Raw genomic sequence first — 20,136 nt, 5'->3', positions numbered from 1 at the left:
ACCTGTCGCTTTTATAACATCCTCAATAAGCTCCGGCGTCCGGTTAACACCTTGTTTTTTTGTGACCTAATAACCCGATTGAGTCGATTATGATGATCCAACGTCTTTTATGAAGTTACATGGTGGTAAGAAAAGGTCTTTTATGGACTTTTTTAGACCCAAAAAAATGCGTATTCAAGCGATAAAGTGCTTTTTAAGAATTCAAATTGAATCTATACCCCCTACTGGCCATTAGTACAAAATGCAAATCCAAATGTTCTCCTTTAAGACTCAGAGAGGAGGGTCATGTGACTGGAAATAAAACAATATTTCCTGACAACTGAGTGCGTAACTGTGTCACTGAACAAGGCTGAGCATAAATAATGGACAAAGCATGTAAATGGCTTTCATGTTTACATAAGGCCATGAATTTTTCATTAAAAGTCTTAATACGATTAACTCTGAGTTTAATTACTTTTAATTATTGATTTTGAGAGCAATCCAAAAATTAGAAGTGAAATTTTGAGGTATTTACTTACTTACTTATATACAGTTTACTTATTTACAGTTTAAAAACATTAAAGCCTTTCAATTAACCTTTACTATTTAGCGTCGCAGCTAGTTGGTTTGAAGAATTTCCCAAAATAATTAAAAATTAGCATCCAAATGAGAAGGTTTTGTTTTTTGTGTGTTATTAAAATAACACTATGCTACACTAGCAACAATAACAATGATCAGGTAGAACTCACAATATTTATACTACTACACTGGCAACTTTTTTAAAACTCTAACTAGCATTAGCTAGCTAGCGCTAGCTTACATCCCCTTTTTACTTCAATCTTCCAAATTCACTATGAAGTTATTCTTCTGATTGTCCCTTTGTTGGAGTCTAAACCAACCTAACGTTTCCTTGTTTTGTCATAGATAAACTCTTTTATTAATCTCCGCCCTGTCTGCACTCTCTTCTTCGCCTCCGTTGATCTCTGTCCAATGATTAGTAATGGGCTGATGAAGCTTCATGAAACAGTGTCATGCTGTTTAGAAGTCAGTAGGTGGCGCCATCAGTTTAAAAATGAAGTGATGTTTCATTAGAATAGTGTGTGAAAACAAAGGAAAGTAGTGCAGAGACCGCCATCTAGTGGACTCTGACATTAATAACACTGCTTAATGAAGCTTCAATAGACCATCACCATTATTATTATTATTATTTATTATTATTATTATCACTAACAATGATTAAGGTTTAGCACCACTTTTTTCACCACACGTGGATCTGAAATAATAAAATGTACCATTTAAACTAGAAGATAGAAAACTATAGGCTAAGAACAGATTTTTAAATGTCATGTTTATTGCTGTATTCTTCCAGGACAGCAGCGCCACTTAAATCTCCCAAGTAGTTTTCTTTAAGTGAACTATAGTTCAGAGGTCCTCAGCGTTATTTTCTCCTACCCTTTAAATAAGAGCAGCATTAACGAAATGGGTCGACATGAAGAAAACAAACAAATGTTAAGTCTATTAATATACTGTATATATTATCATAATGCTGAATCAGCAGGAGGTCTGGGCCAGTTTCTCTGCAACAAGATGGTCCCAAATGTACTTTGTGTTTTACTTATTTTCTATAAGTGTATTTAATTTGAGTTGAGACGATATTTATGAGTCACGGTCCGGTTTGAATTCAAATATACTGTGATTTGATCAGTTGATGAATACTTTTTTGGGGGAAAATAGAACAAAATAGCATCTTGACATGCTAACATGCTAGTACCGTTTGTTTGTTTGTTTTATTACATTTTGGGGGTTTCTTGGGTTGTTATTAATCAACACCACAGAAATGTTGTGGTGATTATTTGTTTCTCTCGACCGGTATTGGTTTCCTTTTTTTTTTATTTAAAAAAGATTTTGAGATCTTTCGTAAAACTATAGCGGAAGGTCATGTCACTGAGGATTCTGAGTTGCACTAGCAATTGCAAATCTAACCTCAATCTGAAATCAAATCTAGCAGGTGTTTCTCGAGAAAAAATAAACAAGCAATGATGTTTTATAAAATAATACGATTTAAAAAGACAATGAATTTGTTTATTTAAACGATTTAATGCTAATATGAAAAGTCTTTTAGCTAAAATCACCATCAGTACCGCTAGTGTCCAACAGAGAGAGCCGTTACGGAGAAGAAGTTAATGTTTAAACCGTGGCTACAAATCCAACAGCAAATAATCTCACTTTTACTGATAAACCCGTTGATAAAGCTCTGTTTTAAGAGGTTTGTCAGATGAATTTCTCAACATAAAACAGTGTTTTATTTTTGCTTTAGAAACCTGGCAAGTAACTACAGCTTCTCTCCAAAACAGCTTTGGTTTGTGGCTAAAAATACCTTAGACGTATTAGGATGGTAATGAAACGATGCTACAACAGAATCAGAGTTTATTTGTTGTTTGAATGGTAACCTAGTTGCAGTGCGAGCTACACTTCCTGTGTGTACGACTGAAGAGCTTTGAGGATTCTTGCCAGCACTGCATGTGTGTGTTTGTGTCCTTGATAACAGTCCATTTCCAGCTCTTTGATTCTGGTCGTTCAACTGAGCCCGGAGTTTTGGCCCCTGATAATGACGTGGGTCCCGTACGGACATTCCACCGTCAGTTAGAACCTGATTGGACGCCTTTAGTCGCTCGGGTTTCCAGTTGTGACCTGTGTCAAGGAGGTTCTGGGTTCTAACAAAATAGCCTTTTGTATCAGTGACTACACACACATACACACACAGTGGCTATGAATAGATGCAAATTACTAATTACGTAACAGCCCATAATAGTTTACAAGAACGTTGCAAGGATGCAAGTGGTGCGTGAAACAATTGTTAATCTGGCTTTGTTTATTTAGAACGTCAAAACATTGTGTGTCAGACAACCCTCGACCCTTTGGTAACCAAAACAAATACACAAACCCGATGAACTACACAATCCTGATTAGACGAGTCAAGTAGTTTTTTTGTACGTAGTGGAATTTAAGCTTAATCTTAAAATTGAATTTGTATGATTGTTTTCCTGGCGCCCCTGGTGGTAAAACAGCGTAATTGCAATGGCATACAACCTTCAGCCTCAATCCATTTGGGGATTAAGAATCAAATAAAAATAATATATTGCCTTCAGTGAGTGTTCTTCCACCAGAGTAGATCTTCTCATCCTCGCGCTGATACTTCAGTGTCACAGTGTTTTCCCTCCTGGGGTCGGCCACTAGAGGGTGGACCGCACCTGTTCTCAAATGTCAACACAAGCAGGGAAAACAAAAGGGCTTCGCCCGAGGGACGGTCGAGGCCTGCATGATACCAGTACTTAAGATGCAGAGCGAGCAGTGGACCAGAAGCCTCCGACTGCTCGTGTTTTATTCCACTGAAACTGAAAATGTGTTTGTAGCCAAGTTGTGTTTTGATTTAAAGGTCAACTAATGTCAAAACCCAACTCCAAGATGCAGTAAGTCCCTCATCATGACCCTGTTTTGAACTTATAACTTTCTTAAATCTAGGCGAACGAGAGGTTACGGGAGCGGAGTCCATTATGGCGTAATAATGGCTTCACACCTCCTCAAGCCAGCTGTAATCACGCCCCCACTTTTCTATTGGTCTATTGAGTCTATTACAGGTGGAGACTTACGGGATTGATGACGCGCGGGGACACACCTCGATGTTTGACCAATCCCAGCAGAGTGGGTGTGGTTATGGTAAACAAGATGTATCTCCAGAAATGGTTATAAGTGGGCGGGGCTTAAGCACATTTTCTAATGTAAATATTTCTATGAAAAGAGAGTTTTGTACAAACATAAACATGCTTATTATATAATAGAGTCCAACATCTATTTAAGACACACTTAAATCTACAATTATTTGAAGAAAAGTTCAGTTTATCTTAAACTCACACATTTAAGGTCATTTTTGTTCGTTGCGCTTGGACGTGAGTATTTGTTTGGGTTCTCGTAAGTACGTCGCACAACTTTATTGACACTGCTCGGTCACAGAAGCGAAAAGTACAAGTGAAAAGAGGAGTTTGTTCTACCTGGTTAGCTCCTCTCTATAGCCCTGAATCGCTGGGACAGGCTTCATCCCAAGACAACCCTAGTCAGTGTCGAGGAGTGAAATAGTCGTGGGACGACGCAGCGAGCATGAATAAGTGAGTTTGTAATCTTAGATTAAATTGTGATGAAGCACATTGTTTATTTTTCGAGAACAGCTGTTAGCACTCTGCGTGAACTGGAAACGCTGTTCGACGACAGACTCCAACCATGTCCTCAGGTGTAAAAATAGCTAATCTAGCTGTTCACACTCTCGACGTGCCCACTTCAGTGGCTCGACTCGACACGACCTCTTCCTCTTTTTTTATCTCCACGTTCCTTCGGCTTTGAAATGCCACTGTTTTCATGCTTTTTCCACTTTTAAAGGAACATTTAGTGAAGAACAAAGGCCTCACGGAACAAAAACAGGATCACGTTTAATTCATTCATACAGTCAGGTCGTTCATCTGTTGCCGCACTTCGTGAGTGACACCTTGGTAATTACCAACAAGTCTCCACGGGACTGACGCGACCAATCAAAACGACCTGTCACTCAGTCCTGCGTGATATTAAAACTAACGGTGATCGATGTCGGAAACAAAAGATGAAATTGAAGAGGTACGTTGGTCTAAAGAGTTGAGATACGTTTCTCTGTGAAGCTTTCTCCGACAATCCCAGATATTTACTTCCAACTAGGTGTGTGTATTGGTAAAAAATAAAAAAAAATACGGTATCACGATAGAGGGGCAACAATTCAATAATTTGCAATACTTTTGTATCAAGGATATATTTGTAGTATTGTCGAGTACTTGACTCTGGTGTTGCAGAATTTACAGACCACATGACTCTTGACGAAGTAGTAACTGCTTTCATTTGTTTTGAAACCAAAATATGTCCAAACATCAGCTTTAAAAACTGCTGAAGTCGGCTGTATCCTCTTGTCCTCAGTCATCACCGGGATACTGCGGGATTTCAATGTTCATTTTGCTGTGGAAAAACGTAATGACTGCTTCCATCTAGCGGATAGAAGTTTAATTGCAACTCAAACATTAACACGGCTTGAAAGTTTGTTAATTGTAAATAAATAAAAATAAGAGAATTATTTTATCCTTAAAAATGTTGTGGTAATTTAAGATGTAATAAAATATATATAATCTTGATTTAAAAAATAGTACTATTTTATTAAGGACAGACACATTATTGTACTTTAAACCATACATTTTTTTTAGTACACATAAAATAGGACTTTCATTAGTTTTGAAACCAAGATATGTCCAAATGTCAGTGTAAACGTGTATCCTCTCGTCCTCAGTCATTGCCGGGCCTCGCATGACTGAATTGTTCCTATAGCTGCAGGGGACGTCATTACTGGAAGTTTCAATACAAAACAAAAATGAACAAATTCTGTAAATATTTGGATGTAAATTTTAAAAAATGATAGGAGTAGACGGTATCCTCTTGTTCTCAGTCATTGCCAGGTCTTGCATGATTTCATTGTTTTTATAGCTGCAGGGAATGTCATTACTGGAAGTTTTATTATGAAACAAAAATGATCAAATGCTGTACATTTTTTTATCTAAATTTAAAATAAACAACACTATTATTGGAGTCAACTGTATCATCTCGTCCTCAGTCATTGCTGGGCCTCGCATGATTTCATTGTTCCTATAGCTGCAGGGGATGTCATTACTGGAAGTTTAATTGCTAAAAAAAAAGAAGAAAATCTTCCAATATTTGGATGTAAATTGTAAATAAATAAAAATATTATTGGAGTCAACTGTATCCTCTCGTCCTCAGTCATTGCTGGGCCTCGCATGATTTCATTGTTCCTATAGCTGCAGGGGATGTCATTACAGGAACTTTACTTGCGAAAAACAAAGATGAAAAAATTCTGCTTATATTTGCATGTAAATTGTAAAAAAAAACATATAAGGGTCGACGGTATCCTCTCGTCCTCAGTCATCATCAGGATCTAGCACGATTTCATTGTAGCTTCAGCTGCAGGGGACGTAACGACTGCTGCCATCTAGCGGCCATAAGTTTAATTGCGACACGAAAATGATCAAACAATGACAATGTTTGCAAAAGACCCACAATTTTTGGTAATAGCATAACGGAAATTGACAAAACAAAAACAAAAACTCTGGATCAAAATTCTGGACTCCAACAATGGGTTCAAATCTTATGGAAGTCTTGATTAAAGGCTGAACAAAATGAGAATTTTGAGTCAAACACTCGATCGAACTTATGTATCTTGAGTTTTTCGTCAAATTCTTGCGTTCACTATCAGTTTGACTGGATCGACAACCCTTTTCATGATGTTATATTATGCTATTGGGAGCCAAAAATCCTTTCGTGGACTGCATCGTATTTTTCTTGGTCTGCTTTCGAGGAATCCCATCGTGTCTACGATCAACACAGCAAAGCAGCGATTGCCAAGTGGCACTTGGGCAGCATGTGAGGCTGAGCAGCAGCCCGAGGACTCGGGGGCTTTAATTACGGTGATTAGTACATATTCAGAGCGACATCGTGGCAGAAACCGGTCGAGGGGAAGAGTTTTGTTGACAATTCTTCCTTTCTTTGGGGGCCAAAAGCCTTTCGGGGGTTCGCAGATCACTAGACGTTGACCTCATGTGGACAGTGACACAATGTTTTTACTAAATTGTGTAAGAAATTAAAACATTCTCTGAAATAAAATCCAATTTTATTCAGTATTTGTTTCTCCTTTATAAATTATTCACTGACTTCTGTTTTTCTTTTGATCCTAAAATGATCATTTTACACTAAGAAAAAACTTTATTTAAACAAAATCATCTTTATGTTTGGAATTGACGTCATTTTTCTGGAGTTTTCTTTAGTTTATTAAAATATTCAGTGCAGATGCTTCGTCTTTTTTAATAATTTAATGAGTTGCATGAGTTTTTGCTGACTCGCCTTAAACTTTAAGCACATGATTATTAGTGAGAGACACTTTTTCTGCCTTCAAAATCATAGTAAAGCGCTTTTTCCCCGGTTTATTTCATGAAACAATTATAAACTGTTAAAATAAAAGAAATATTGATGTTTAATATTAAATGTTCTAGTCAAGAGAAGGACGTTGTTGTTCACCTTCCATCAACCCTGTCTAACTTCAATTCTCAGTGGATTTGCTTACGAAAAACAGTAGAGCTCCTCCTACTGGTCACGCTGGTCTTTATAAAGGATCCTAGAAACATTTTTAAATGTTGGGTGCGACTCCACGGTGCTGAAAAGTTCCACCTTTTGTGGTGAGTAAACTTTTTTATTTGAAAAAGAAAAAAAAGTTTTAGTTTATTAGTTTTGTGTCTTTTTTGTTTTGTTTGTGGACGCTCACAAATTAAGATAACGCCAACTTTTGTTTTATGGAAATTTACTCAATTTGAACATTAATTATTAAGCACTTCTGTGTTTTGCTGAAAAAAGTATGATAATGTTACGGGGGAGAAGAGTTGAGATGGAATTTTGGAGGAAAATGTCAATAAATAAAGAACCATTAAACAAAAAAAGAAGTTTATTTGGCAACGAAGGAAAAAAAGGTTATTATATTAATTAAAAAGATATTCGTGAATTAATATATTTATAATAAGAGGAATAAATACAAACAAAAATGTCTAGTGAATTAAAAAAATATATATATATTGGCCATGAAGACAACAATAGTAAAAAATAAACTTTATTAAGCGCTTTTTTGAAGAAATAAACTAAAGAAAAGAAAGAAAATACGTTTTTTTGGCCATGTTTTTAGATGTTTTACTGGAAGTAACATCTGGATGAAAGTGTTTAAAATCAAACTCTTAATAGAATTAATGGGCTGAAAATACAATAGATATTGAAAGAAAATGACATGATACAATTATTTGTGAGTGTTAGTAGTACATTTACAAACTTTAAGATTACCTGATGAGGCACAAAAGACATATTGAACCAAAATTCGTCAACTCAAAATGTGTGAATAGATTACAAATTAGATTATAATCTACCATTTACACCTTTAAACAATAAACATTGGTTCGGTTTTAAAGGTTTAAAGACTGCGTTGATGAATCATCCAAACATAAGTCTCCGACCGATGGGTCCCATTAGGAGCTTTATTTCCCGACGTAGACCTGGAGGCCATGAAGAAGATCCACAGACGAGGAGTCGTGGTCCGAGTGAAGCTCAAAGATCCCCCTGATAGCTTCGCCCACAACAACAACCACAGCCTCCAGCTCCTAAAAATTAAAATCCACTCAGATCCACTCGGGTGTGCAGATGTTTCTCCAAGTCATGCAAACGACCCATCTGGGATGAAAATCAACGTATTAAAATAATAACCATAAAAAAGATTATATTCCATAAACAAATGAGTTAAGTAGCTGCTGCTCATACTAGCATATCAGTTACATATCTAGTGACTGTTTTGATTTGTGAGCTGCTACTTTCTTTTTTTTTATATACACGTCCAAATGGGTGGAACCTGAAACCTAAGGTCTCCTCTGTGAGTCCTACTTTTTGTAAATACAAAAGATCCCAGAGGTGAGTCGGCACGAAAACAGCCTCTGGACATGTTTGTACCGTCAGTTAGATTGAAGTCAACAGCTTCCACTCGTCTGGTTCTGCCATTTTCTTTACTACACTTAACTTGTGAGTGAAGTACTGAGATATTTTATTTGTCCTACCAGGAAGATAAAACCACAAGAGCCTTTTACATTTCGTTTTACATGGAAAACTAGCAACGGCGAAACACAGATTTAATGACGTTGCAGTTACGAATGTTTTGAATCTTACTCATTGGGGCTTTAATACAGGATTTATTCATTCATTTTCTTAACCGCTCATTCCCTTATGGGGATATATATATGTCCACGGTACTTTAACGATACTCAACAGTACTGTATCGCCTTTTTTTTGTGCTTGCAAATCCTATTTTATGTGTACTAAAAAAAAATACGGTTTAAAGTACAAAAATGTGTGTGTCCTTAATAAAATAATACTATTTTTTAAATCAAGATTATATATATTTTTTACATTTTAAATAACCATGACATTTTTCACGATAAAATAATTATCTTATTTTTATTTATTTACAATTAACAAACTTTCAAGCCGTGTTAATGTTTTGAATTGAGCAATTAAACTTCTATCCGCTAGATGGCAGCAGTCATTACGTTCTCCGCAGCAAAATGAACATTGAATTCCCGCAATATCCCGGTGGCGACTGAGGACGAGAGGATACAGTCGACTCCAGCAGCTTTTAAAGTTGATGTTTGGACATATTTTGATTTCAAAACAAATGAAAGCAGTTACGACTTCGTCAAGAGTCATGTGGTCTGTAAATTCTGCAACACCAGAGTCAAGTACTCGACAATATTATAAATATATCCTTGTTACTACAGTACTATACTGTATTATAGTGTAACGTTGCCCCTGTATCATGGTACGTATCGTATCGCAAGATTCTTGCGGCTACACCAACCTATTTTTTTAATACAGTTTTATTTTTCAAACCTCATGTTTATAAAGCGACAATCTCATGACTGAGTCTCGATATTCAGATGACTGAGGACAAGAGGATACAGTCAACTTCACTTTTTAAAGCTGATGTTTGGACATATTTAGGTTTAAAAACAAACGAAAGCAGTTACGACTTCGTCAAGGGTCATGTGGTCTGTAAATTCTGCAACATCAGAGTCAAGTACTCAACAATACTACAAGTATATCATTGTTACTAGAGTAATATACTGTATTATAGTGTATAGTTGCCCCTGTATTGTAGTACCTATCGTATTGCAAGATTCTTGCGGCTACACCATCCTATTTTTTTAATACAGTTTTACTTTTCAATCCTCATGTTTATAAAGCGACAATCTCATGACTGAGTCTCCATATTCAGATGACTGAGGACGAGAGGATACAGTCGACTTCACTTTTTAAAGCTGATGTTTGGACATATTTAGGTTTAAAAACAAACAAAAGCAGTTACGACTTCATCAAGAGTCATGTGGTCTGTAAATTCTGAAACACCAGAGTCAAGTACTCAACAATATTACAAATATGTCCTTGTTACTACAGTACTATACTGTATTATAGTGTATCGTTGCCCCTGTATTGTAGTACGTATCGTATTGCAAGATTCTTGCGTCTACACCATCCTATTTTTTAATACAGTTTTACTTTTCAATCCTCATGTTTACAAAGCGACAAACTCATGACTGAGTCTCCATATTCAGATGACTGAGGACGAGAGGATACAGTCAACTTCACTTTTTAATGCTGATGTTTGGACATATTTAGGTTTAAAAGCAAACAAAAGCAGTTACGACTTCGTCAAGAGTCATGTGGTCTGTAAATTCTGCAACTCCAGAGTCAAGTACTCGACAATATTATAAATATATCCTTGTTACTACAGTATCACAATATATTCTATCGTATCCATTTCGCAGCTCAACATGGAGAGAAATGCATCGTGGCTGAGCAACGCCACCGCTCAAAGCGTCAACGGCACTCCGAAGCCCTTCAGCGTGTTCGACGGCTGCGACCATCAAGTGGAAGGAATCCTGTTCGACCTGACGCTGCAGTGCATCAACGTGGCGGTGGGCATCCCCGCCAACGTCCTCGTCATCGCCATCCTCATCCACAAGCGCAAGGAGCCGACCACCTCCGACATCTTCCTCGGATGCCTGGCCTTCATGGACGCCTACTTCGGCTCCATGACCCCGGTCAGCTTCCTCAACCTCTACCTCTGGCAGAGCAAAGAGGTGTGGTCGGCTCTGAAGTTCGCCTACGGGGTGAAGGACACCAGCGGTCCCTTGTTCCTGTCCTCCATCTGCCTGGATCGCTTCATCGCCGTGCTCTTCCCGCTGACCTTCGGCCGACTGAAGCCCGTCCGGTACCGGCTGGGTCTGTCGGTGCTGCTGCTCGGCCTCACCTTCGCCTACTCGGCGGCTAAGACGGTGGGGGGGCTCCCCAACTTCGAGAAGGTCTTCACGGGCGAGATCCTCGCCGCCTTCGCCTGGATGCTGGCGTGCAACGCCTGCATTCTGTGGGCCCTCAAGAAGTCCAAAGCCACGGGTAAAGACGAGATGCACCCCATGAAGAAGAGAGCGTTCAAGATGGTCCTCTCTCTGCTCTGCATCATCGTCTGCAACTACCTCCCGCCCGTCGCCCTCTTCCCCTTCGAGGACCACTACTCGCCCGACGTGTTCCGCTGTTACGTGCAGCCGGTCGGGTTCGCCTTCCTCAACATCAGCAGCACCATCCAGCCGCTGGTCTACCTGTCGCGCCTGGAGAAGATTCCCTTCCTTCCCGACTCCTGCGTCAAAAGGTTTTGCCCTTGTTCGGGCGAAAAAAAGGTGGAAACACCCGAAAATCAACCGTTTTAGGAGACATTCATGAGGCCTTCAGATCGGTTTTTAATGTAGTGATGAGCTGGTGAAGCTTCATGAACGGTGTCATGTTGTTTAGAGGTCAGTAGGTGGCGCCATCAGTTTTAAAATCACGTTTCTTTAGAACGGTTGTTGAAAACAAAGGAAAATAGTGCAAACACTGCCATCTAGTGGTCTCTGAATATAATGACCAAAAGACCATCAATAGTTTACTGTCTGATTGTTATTGAAGGATTATGAAAAATAGTTTGTGTTTCACTCATTTTCACTAGTTTACTTGTTGACTAAACTTAACTGAAACTCTTTAATAACATCTTTCAGACAGTAATAAACCGTAGAACAGAAATTATCTTCATTGTTGGCGTCGTAACAAATACTTTACGGACCGGTTCTGTTATGTTTTGTTTATAATTATTGAAGAAAAAAGACAAAAGGGGAAAACTAAAGAGTGCTGGTGTGGCTTAGTTCAAATTGAATCGGCAAAATAAAAGATATTATGTGACAAATTGCTTTTAATTATAGAAAACTGGAACAATATTCTCAAATTATTTTACCCCACATGAACAATGTACAAAAAATAATGGAAATTTTAATCCTATAATCAGTAAAATGATCAAATAAAAATAAAAGCAAAGGGTAAAGTATTTCATAGCTTTTAGTTTGATCACATTTTTATCATAAAATAAAGGAGGGTTGCCAAAGAAATCGAGGAGATGAAAAAGACACACAAGGAGAACTAGATGGATTGAAAGACAAACAAGAGGGAAATGTAATTAGTTTGTTATGGATTGTTGTCATCTACGTTATTTATTGAGGACATTTGGATTCCCTGCAGTTAAAAATACAAACCAAAGTCTCGTTCAACAACAACAACGTTTTGTTTCTATTTATTTATTTATTTTCAATCCTGACGCAGACAAGACACACCTGTGCAAAAATAACAACAGAAGGTGGAGATGACTCACCTGTCTGAGAGTTGAACAATGCGACTCAGGAGGAAAACGATCCCACACGGTTTAAATAAAGATCTTATTCATACAAAAAATGTCTTATCATTTTATCAATCACTCGTGTTGTTGGTCATAAACTTTTATCTTGGAAATAATAATGTGTCGTTAAATTAAAACTATTTATTAATCCCTGCAAGAAATTAATTTTGAAATTTGCACCTAGTTTTTTTTAAGTAACTCGATTCAACGAGTTAAAAAAAAATACAAAAAACAATTAGAATTGGCGCTTTAGCGTTTTCTCATGTTAAAAGTTTTGATCGATACATAGATATATTGAATGAACATTTAACGCTTGATAGCATCATTGATATTTTCCAGATGTGATTTAAATAAATCCCTCGTTTAAATCTTCAACCTTTGTCAAAATGAATCAACAAATCCAAAACTTTTAGTAGGCGATACAATGAATATCGCCATCTGGTGTACAAAAGATGCAGATGCACAAGGTTTATTTTTTTTTTTATAAACACCTGGATTTATTCAAATCAAACATAACTTTGTTATTAAAATACTATTAGTAAAAAAAAATCAGTGCAAGAACATGCAAAATAAAAATAAAAAAACGAATTAGAATTGGCTCTTTAGCGTTTCCGTATCTCATGTTAAAAGTTGTGATCATTTAATTAATGATAATTATATGAATTAACATTTAACGCTTGATAGCATCATTGATATTTTCCAGATGTGATTCAAATAAATCCCTCGTTTAAATCTTCAACCTTTGTCAAAATGTATCAACAAATCCAAAACCTGTAGTAGGCGATAAATTGATTATCTCTGGCGCCATCTGGTGTACAAAAGATGCAAATGCACAAGGTTTTTTTTGTTTTTTTTAAACACCTGGATTTATTCAAATCAAACAAAACCTTGATATTAAAATACTATTCGTAGAAAAAAAATCAGTGCAAGAACAAGCATCACAATGGAGTCAACCCTTCATTATCAGATTACAAATGTGCAAAAATACAAGATTGTTCATTGGTTGTCAATCATTTAGAATCTTCAGAGTTTTTTCTACTGACGCAACATCGTGACCAGAACCTTCTCCGGCAGGATCCGGAGCGGCTGACTGCTCCGGGTGTAGAAGTAAGGAAGCAGCGTCTCCGTGAAGGTGTGAGTGAAACAATGAATGAGTCTTTCTTCGGCGAGGTCCACGAACGTCACCGTCCCCTTGTTGTAGTCCACGTGAACTTTGACCTGCGCGGGAGCCTCTGTGAAGGCGAGGGCGGTCGGCGGCGAGGTCATGGCCCGGAGCTCCCGGTCCTGGTAGCTCAAGGTCCAGAAGCCGTTCTCGGGTCGAGCCGAGGCGTCGGCGTTCCTGGGCGCCGACGCCGCGATCACGCCCAGCAGCCACTCCTCGTTACTTCCTGTTTCGACGACCCAGTGGTGGCTTCCTGACCCCAGGGCGGTGCTGCCCACCACCTCCGCGCTCATGTGGAAGCGCTCGGGGTTGTCGGGGCAACAGACCGACTGCTTTGTGTAGTGGAGGGAAGTGAGGTCATCGGACAGGATGAGGCAGGGGTGCGCTGTGTTTGGGTCCAAGGTCACAGGGGCTGGCAGACAGGAAGTAGAAAAGGGGGGAAAGTTAAAGATGGCAGAAAAATAAAGTACACAAACCAATATGGTTACATTTACATGGTATTTAAAGAAGAAAAATTGAATATTTAAAATATTCTTTAACAAAAATATAAGCACATCGACGGCACACATGTATGCAAATAAAAAATAAATGATTTTAAAGTAAATAAAAACAGTAAAATATATAATTAAAGTGGGTCAAAGTGTCTTTAAACAATGACTCTCTGTCAAAATCCACGAGCAGTAAATTCAAAGTCAGTAGAAACGGATATGAAAAAGGTTTTATCTCTCGAGGCCGGGCCGGCGTTCACTCCTTCAGAGTCGACACACAAAAACATACGAAAACGCTGGACCTCCCACGTCTCTTTCCCACAGCAGCGATGAAGAATAATACGAGAGTAATATCAGTGATGAGGAACTATCAAAACATGATCTTATTTCCATCACAGAGATGAGTTTTTTTTTTTCAGTGAGGTCAGTTTCTTCGGTTAAACGACAAAGTTACAAAGTTTTTCTCCATCAATTCTTAAATGAAAAGTAACAACTCCTTATGGAAAATGAAAGACAGAAGTATTATTTTCATGAAATAGTGATGCTAAGAGTCGGTTCATGAGTTCTAAACACAAAGGACATTCACAAATGTATAGTCAGAAAACTCAGTTGTTTCAGTATTCTATTCTATTCAAGTGAATACATTGCTTAAATATAATCTCAGGTGAGCATATTCTGGATCTTCTAAAAAGAAAGGGACACTAATACTTGGAGTTGTTGGAATATTTGAAGGTTTTTTGGGGGGGTCCAGTGTTTTTGTCGTGCTTCCAACTCAGTTAAAAACAATTTCTTAATTCCTAAAAAGACACATAATCAGGTTTCTTAAAAAAACGGTATTTATTAACATTAAATTAATTTATCAAAAACAATTATGGGCTGTAAAAGAATCTGTGTAAATATTAAAATTTAAAAAATTTAAAAAAATAGTGATTTTTCTGACGAAGCTTCATGAAACCGTATCATTATTGTCAGAGTCCACTAGATGGCAGCATTTGCACTATTTTCCTTTGTTTTAAACAACTGTTCTAATGAAACATCACATCATTTTTAAACTGATGGCGCCACCTGCTGACCTCTAAACAACACGACACTGTTTCATGGGGTTCTATAAGAGTCTCTATGGCCGCCCCTACATAGACCAGTATCTTGGACTCGGACTCACTGTAATCCACGTGATCCAGCATTTTCTCCCAAACCCTATACTTGAGGTTGCAGAGATGATTGGTGACGTCGATCAGAGCTCCGGACATGTTGTCGATCGCGATCGATGAGCATCTGTCGTTCAGAAACATTAGAAGAAGTCTCAGACAGCGAGACGTTTTGAAGGGACGTACCTTTCTTGGACATCTTTAAAATTCTGTGGAGATAAAATAAAAGTCGTGAAAAAGATGTTGAATAAATGAAAATGGAGGCGATGAAGCTTACGGTCAGTAGAACCATATCTTCTTCTTCAAGCTGCTCCTGGATGACAGTGATGGTCTCCGTGAGTGACAGCACCTCCTCCGAGATCTCTTTGACCTTCTCCGTCATCCGGGCGATCTTGTCCTCCTCCTCCTTCTTCACCGCCGCTAACCTGGACGCCTCCTCCTCGTGCAGGACCCGGTGAAGCTCCTCGAACTGACCCTTGATCACGCGCTGGGTCTCCAGAGACTGACTCTGCGGACGGAACGTTCTGAACTTACTTGACCTGATTTTTTATTAGCACAACATAGACGAAAAAAGGGGCTACGTGCAGGATTCAAAACATTGTTTCTGGCGACCCCGCGTGTCAGACAAGTGTAACTGCAATGACATGAACTCCAAATTCAGCATGTGCATTTGTTTATAAAACAAGCTAAGTCTTTCAGTGGTAAATCTCTTACTGGTGGTCGTGTGGACACTCGCATACAAAAAATAACCTTATTAAAAATCGCAACATGTTACTTATTGCTCCTTAAAATTAAAAATATTAATATATTTATATCACTAGTATATAAACAAACATAACAGTTTGAGACAAAGGCAGCATATTTAAATATAATTTGTCAATAAATTGTTAAATAAATAAATAAAATGTTAAACAGAACGTCAATATACATGTTAAAGACAAAGACAATATTAAAATAAATAACAAAAACAATTTAAAGCTGTAATAGTTTTCATGTTCTTGAATAGTTAAGCCACACTTTTTAGTTAATAATTTGACTTTTAAAAGTACAAGAAGCATTTCATATTAAATTAAACGTTGCGTTCAATTTCTCCAAAACTGTATTTATAAAAACATATTTATACATCGAAGATTTGACCAGTTAATGACAAAATAACTGACTAATATTTTAATTTTTACTTCAAACTCTCTAAATATGAAGTTGTTTTATTACAAAGAATTTAAAATAAAAAAATGTGCATAAACTGTATTTTTTAGTAACACATCTTTAATAATTCTGCTCATTTTTATCAACAATCCAAAACATAAATGTTACTTCTGGGTATACTTTAATCTCTAGAATCGGAACAAAAAGGAAAAACATATATTTTTATTTAAATGTCAGATAAACTGGTTATATTAATAAAAATAAAAAAAATACTCATCATTTAGTTAAAACTAGAAGGAGGCCACAGGACAAACTGGGAAGTATGTGGATTATAATAAAAATAATTTAAAAAAACAACTTTATCATTTTATATATATATATATATATTTTTAACCATTATTTTAGCCCTTAAAAAAAATAAATCAAGGTTTATTAGTCATGACGTGAGTTAGCGAATAACACGGTCGTAGCAAGAGGTGCTTCATTCTCACTTGTTGTTTTCCATGTTGTCGATAAAGTTACATTCATGTACCTTTATGTAATTGAACATGTCCGCTGAAGTCTTGCTGATCCTCTTCAGATTGTCCAGTTTCTTCTGCAGGCCCTTGAGGGACAGAGCCAGCTCATCCTACAAATCAGTGGAGGGCCATTAAACTTTCATCGGGGGCCACATATGATACAGTATAAAATACAAGTATTAAAAACAAGCTTAATATTCTAAAAGTAGTGTTTTTAATTGTTTTATTTGCACAAAAATGATCAAATCGGAGGACAAAAGTAAATTTAAATAGTTTCTGATTGATCTTTGACCTCATGGGGGGCCACATGGATACAGATCGAGGGCTATATGTTCGTGTAAGTGGAGCAGAAGTCCCTCAGATGTTAAGATCCACATTTCAAAATTCTAGTTCTTAGAAATGACCTAAAGAAAGACTTGTGGAGCAACATTCTGACTTGAGGTGTTTCCCCGTCCGAGTTCGAGAAAAACAAAAAGCCGGATCGACGTTACCTTACAGTCTCGCGCCGCCTCCTCGACGGGGGCGCACTCGTGGCTCTTGTGCATCTTGGACGACTGGCACACCACGCAGATGGGCTCCTGGTCCACGAGACAGAAGAGCTTGAGCTCCTCCTTGTGCTGGTCGCACCTCGGCTTCTCCTCCGCCGCCGACTCGCAGCTCAGCCTCCGCTGCAGGACCGCCTCGCAGACGTTCCTCAGGGCCAGGTTGGTCGGGGGCTTGCACTTGGAGGCCCTCTTCCTGCAGACCGGACACTCGCGGTGACCGGCCGTCTCCCAGTAGCGCTTGAGGCATCTCCTGCAGAAGCTGTGGCTGCATCCCAGGAGCACCGGGTCGGTGAAGATCTCGCAGCACACGGGACAGGTGAGGTCCTCCTCCGGGAGAGACATGGGTGAAGACATCCCAGCAGAGACCACTCGAGAACTTCAAAGTCTTGTCTGTTTGGCAGCGAGCGCTGGTCCTCCAGCATGACTTCAGTGGGAGTAACTCAGCTGGCGAGACACTGGGAACTGGTTTCAGTGCTGGGAAACAGGAAGTGAGACTCCATTGGGCAGAAGTCGTCGGCCAATCGGAGTCGAGCAGGCGACTCGTCTGTACTTTGGAATGTAATCATGCAAGAAAGACAGTAGCTCCTTAAAAGAATCAGCACAAAATGCATTCACGCCGGTTCATATGATTGTATCAAGGGGGGAATAAAGGAGTGAGAAAGACGGGTGTTTTCACTTCCCTCTCGGAGGAATGTGGGCTATTCCCGGCAGCAGCAACTGCAGGCTTTAAAAGCAGAACAAATGTGCTACAGTTGCCTCACGAAGGGTATTTTGGGAAATAAGTTTCTTCTGCTTATTTTGCAGACTTTGCCGTACACATGCCACTTGTCGCTTCATAGTTGAGTCAGCTGCCACAAATACACAAATGAAGAAACTATGTACCCTAGAGTATTTGTTAAAAACATGTTTTATAAACAGACAATGAATAAATAAATGTAACATTTTGTAAACAAAGTGCCTCGTGGATACAATGCTATAGTCTACTGACTCCTTTAAGAAACATCTTAAGACGTTCCTATTTGTCCTTTAAGAAACATCTTAAGACGTTTCTATTTGTCCTTTAAGAAACATCTTAAGACGTTTCTATTTGTTCAGGATTTTCCTTGATTTTCTGGAACTCCTGTGTTGTTCTCAGTATTATCTTGATCTTTAAAGTATGTACTTTATTGAATATTGTTTTGATTGTTTAAGCGCTTTGTGACCCTGGTCTGGATAAGCGCTATACAAATAAAAATTACTTACTTACCTACTTATATTAAACAGTTTAAAAAAACACTTTTTCATATTTAAGTACATATTTATTAATGAATTATATAATGAAATGTATTATTACATTATGTATTGAACATGTACATTGAAAGAATACTACATACCTTCTTTTAACTATTTTATTAAGGTATTAAATTATATTTAAATATGCATTATATTTATAATAATAACGTTATTTATTTAAGAGCACCTTTTAAGATTCTCAATAAAAGATTATAGGTAAAGGATGAACAATACAATCACATTAAGACAATACAGATATTTTCTAGTAATGTATTTATTATTGTGTCAATTTTATCCACTGATTTTAATTATGTTGTTATTCTATTATCATTATAGCTTAAAATGATTGTCTTATTACTTTTAATTACTTTTGGCCCCTGGGTTACCAATATGGTGAACCTCTCCCTTTCCACAGGAGTTTTTCCCAATGCATTTAAACATGCCATTGTGGAGCCTCTGCTAAAAAAACCAGGCTTAGACCCAACTGACCTCAGTCATTTCAGGCCTATTTCTAAGCTCCCTTTCTTGTCCAAGATCTTGGAGAAGGTGGTGTCTGAGCAGCTGTCTTTGTTCAGTCTGGCTTCCGTAAACATCACTCTACGGAGACAGCTTTATTGAAAGTGTCCAGTGACATCATGATGTCGGCTGACTCGGGTAAATCCACTGTTCTGGTTCTCTTGGATCTGTCCTCAGCCTTTGACACAGTTGATCACCAGATCCTGCTGAGAAGACTGAGGGATGAAGTGGGACTGTCTGGGTCTGTGTTAGAATGGTTCTCATCTTACCTTTCTGGGCGCAGTTTTAGTGTATCTGCCAATCAAATGAGGTCTGAATCGGCAGATCTGTTGTGTGGAGTCCCTCAAGGTTCTGTTCTGGGTCCTTTATTGTTTTTGCTGTACTTGATTCCCCTCGGTAAAATCATTCAGAGATTTCCTGATGTTTCTTATCACATTTTTGCTGATGACATCCAGCTCTACTGCTCTTTTGATCCAACTGAGCCCCAGAGGCTGAACAGCTTAGTCAATTGTTTGCTAGAAATCAAACAATGGCTGCGTGAAAATGTGGACAAAACTGAAACTCTGGTTATTGCTCCTGATGATAAGGTTCCAGGGTTGAGTCAGTACTTGGGTGACTTAGGTCAGTCTGTCAAACTGAGCCTGAGAAACCTGGGTGTTGTATTTGATAAAGACATGTCTCTTGTTCAACACTGCAGAAAACTGACCAGAAAATGTTTCCTTCAACTGAGAAAAATCTCTAAACTTAGGAAAATGTTGTCGGAACATGATCTGGAGCTTGTAATCCATGCGTTTGTTTCTTCTCTTCTGGACTATTGTAACAGTTTGTTTTCATGTCTTAACAAGAAGGATCTGTCTTGTCTGCAGTTAATACAAAACTCTGCAGCGAGAATTCTAACCCGCTCTAGTAGAAGAACTCACATTTCTCCGATCCTTAAAACTCTTCAC

At 38.1% G+C, this 20,136-nt stretch overlaps 2 protein-coding genes across 2 annotated transcripts; one reads left to right on the top strand and one right to left on the bottom strand.

The window, feature by feature from the left end:
- Positions 1-10,469: 10,469 nt before the first annotated feature.
- LOC148065077 (G protein-coupled receptor 183-like) lies at positions 10,470-11,402 on the top strand. The gene has a single exon (XM_087808370.1). The coding sequence runs from the start codon at positions 10,470-10,472 to the stop codon at positions 11,400-11,402; it is 933 nt and encodes a 310-aa protein (XP_087664496.1).
- A 1,507-nt stretch (positions 11,403-12,909) lies between these two features.
- LOC148065076 (zinc-binding protein A33) lies at positions 12,910-18,290 on the bottom strand. Its single transcript, XM_087810113.1, has 6 exons — positions 17,348-18,290; positions 16,871-16,966; positions 15,470-15,700; positions 15,379-15,401; positions 15,207-15,319; positions 12,910-13,968 (listed from the first exon to the last, which is right to left on the bottom strand). The coding sequence occupies exons 1-6, from the start codon at positions 17,753-17,755 to the stop codon at positions 13,430-13,432; spliced, it is 1,410 nt and encodes a 469-aa protein (XP_087666239.1). The 5' UTR covers positions 17,756-18,290; the 3' UTR covers positions 12,910-13,429.
- Between the last annotated feature and the right edge of the window lie 1,846 nt (positions 18,291-20,136).

The sequence above is a fragment of the Callionymus lyra genome, chromosome 15 (assembly GCF_982586985.1).
Source record: "Callionymus lyra chromosome 15, fCalLyr1.hap1.1, whole genome shotgun sequence".
Classification (NCBI taxonomy): domain Eukaryota; kingdom Metazoa; phylum Chordata; class Actinopteri; order Syngnathiformes; family Callionymidae; genus Callionymus; species Callionymus lyra.
This window is presented reverse-complemented; position numbering and strand designations above follow the sequence as displayed.

Bases quoted from the DNA above. Each gene is read 5' to 3' on its own strand.
- LOC148065077 (XM_087808370.1), top strand. From the start codon at position 10,470: ATGGAGAGAAATGCATCGTGGCTGAGCAACGCCACCGCTCAAAGCGTC.
- LOC148065076 (XM_087810113.1), bottom strand. From the start codon at position 17,755: ATGTCTTCACCCATGTCTCTCCCGGAGGAGGACCTCACCTGTCCCGTG. The intron at 16,967-17,347 runs GTAACGTCGATC...ACTGATTTGTAG, and splicing joins AGGCGGCGCGAGACTGTAAG to GATGAGCTGGCTCTGTCCCT. The intron at 13,969-15,206 runs GTGAGTCCGAGT...CCTGTCTGCCAG, and splicing joins GCTGGATCACGTGGATTACA to CCCCTGTGACCTTGGACCCA.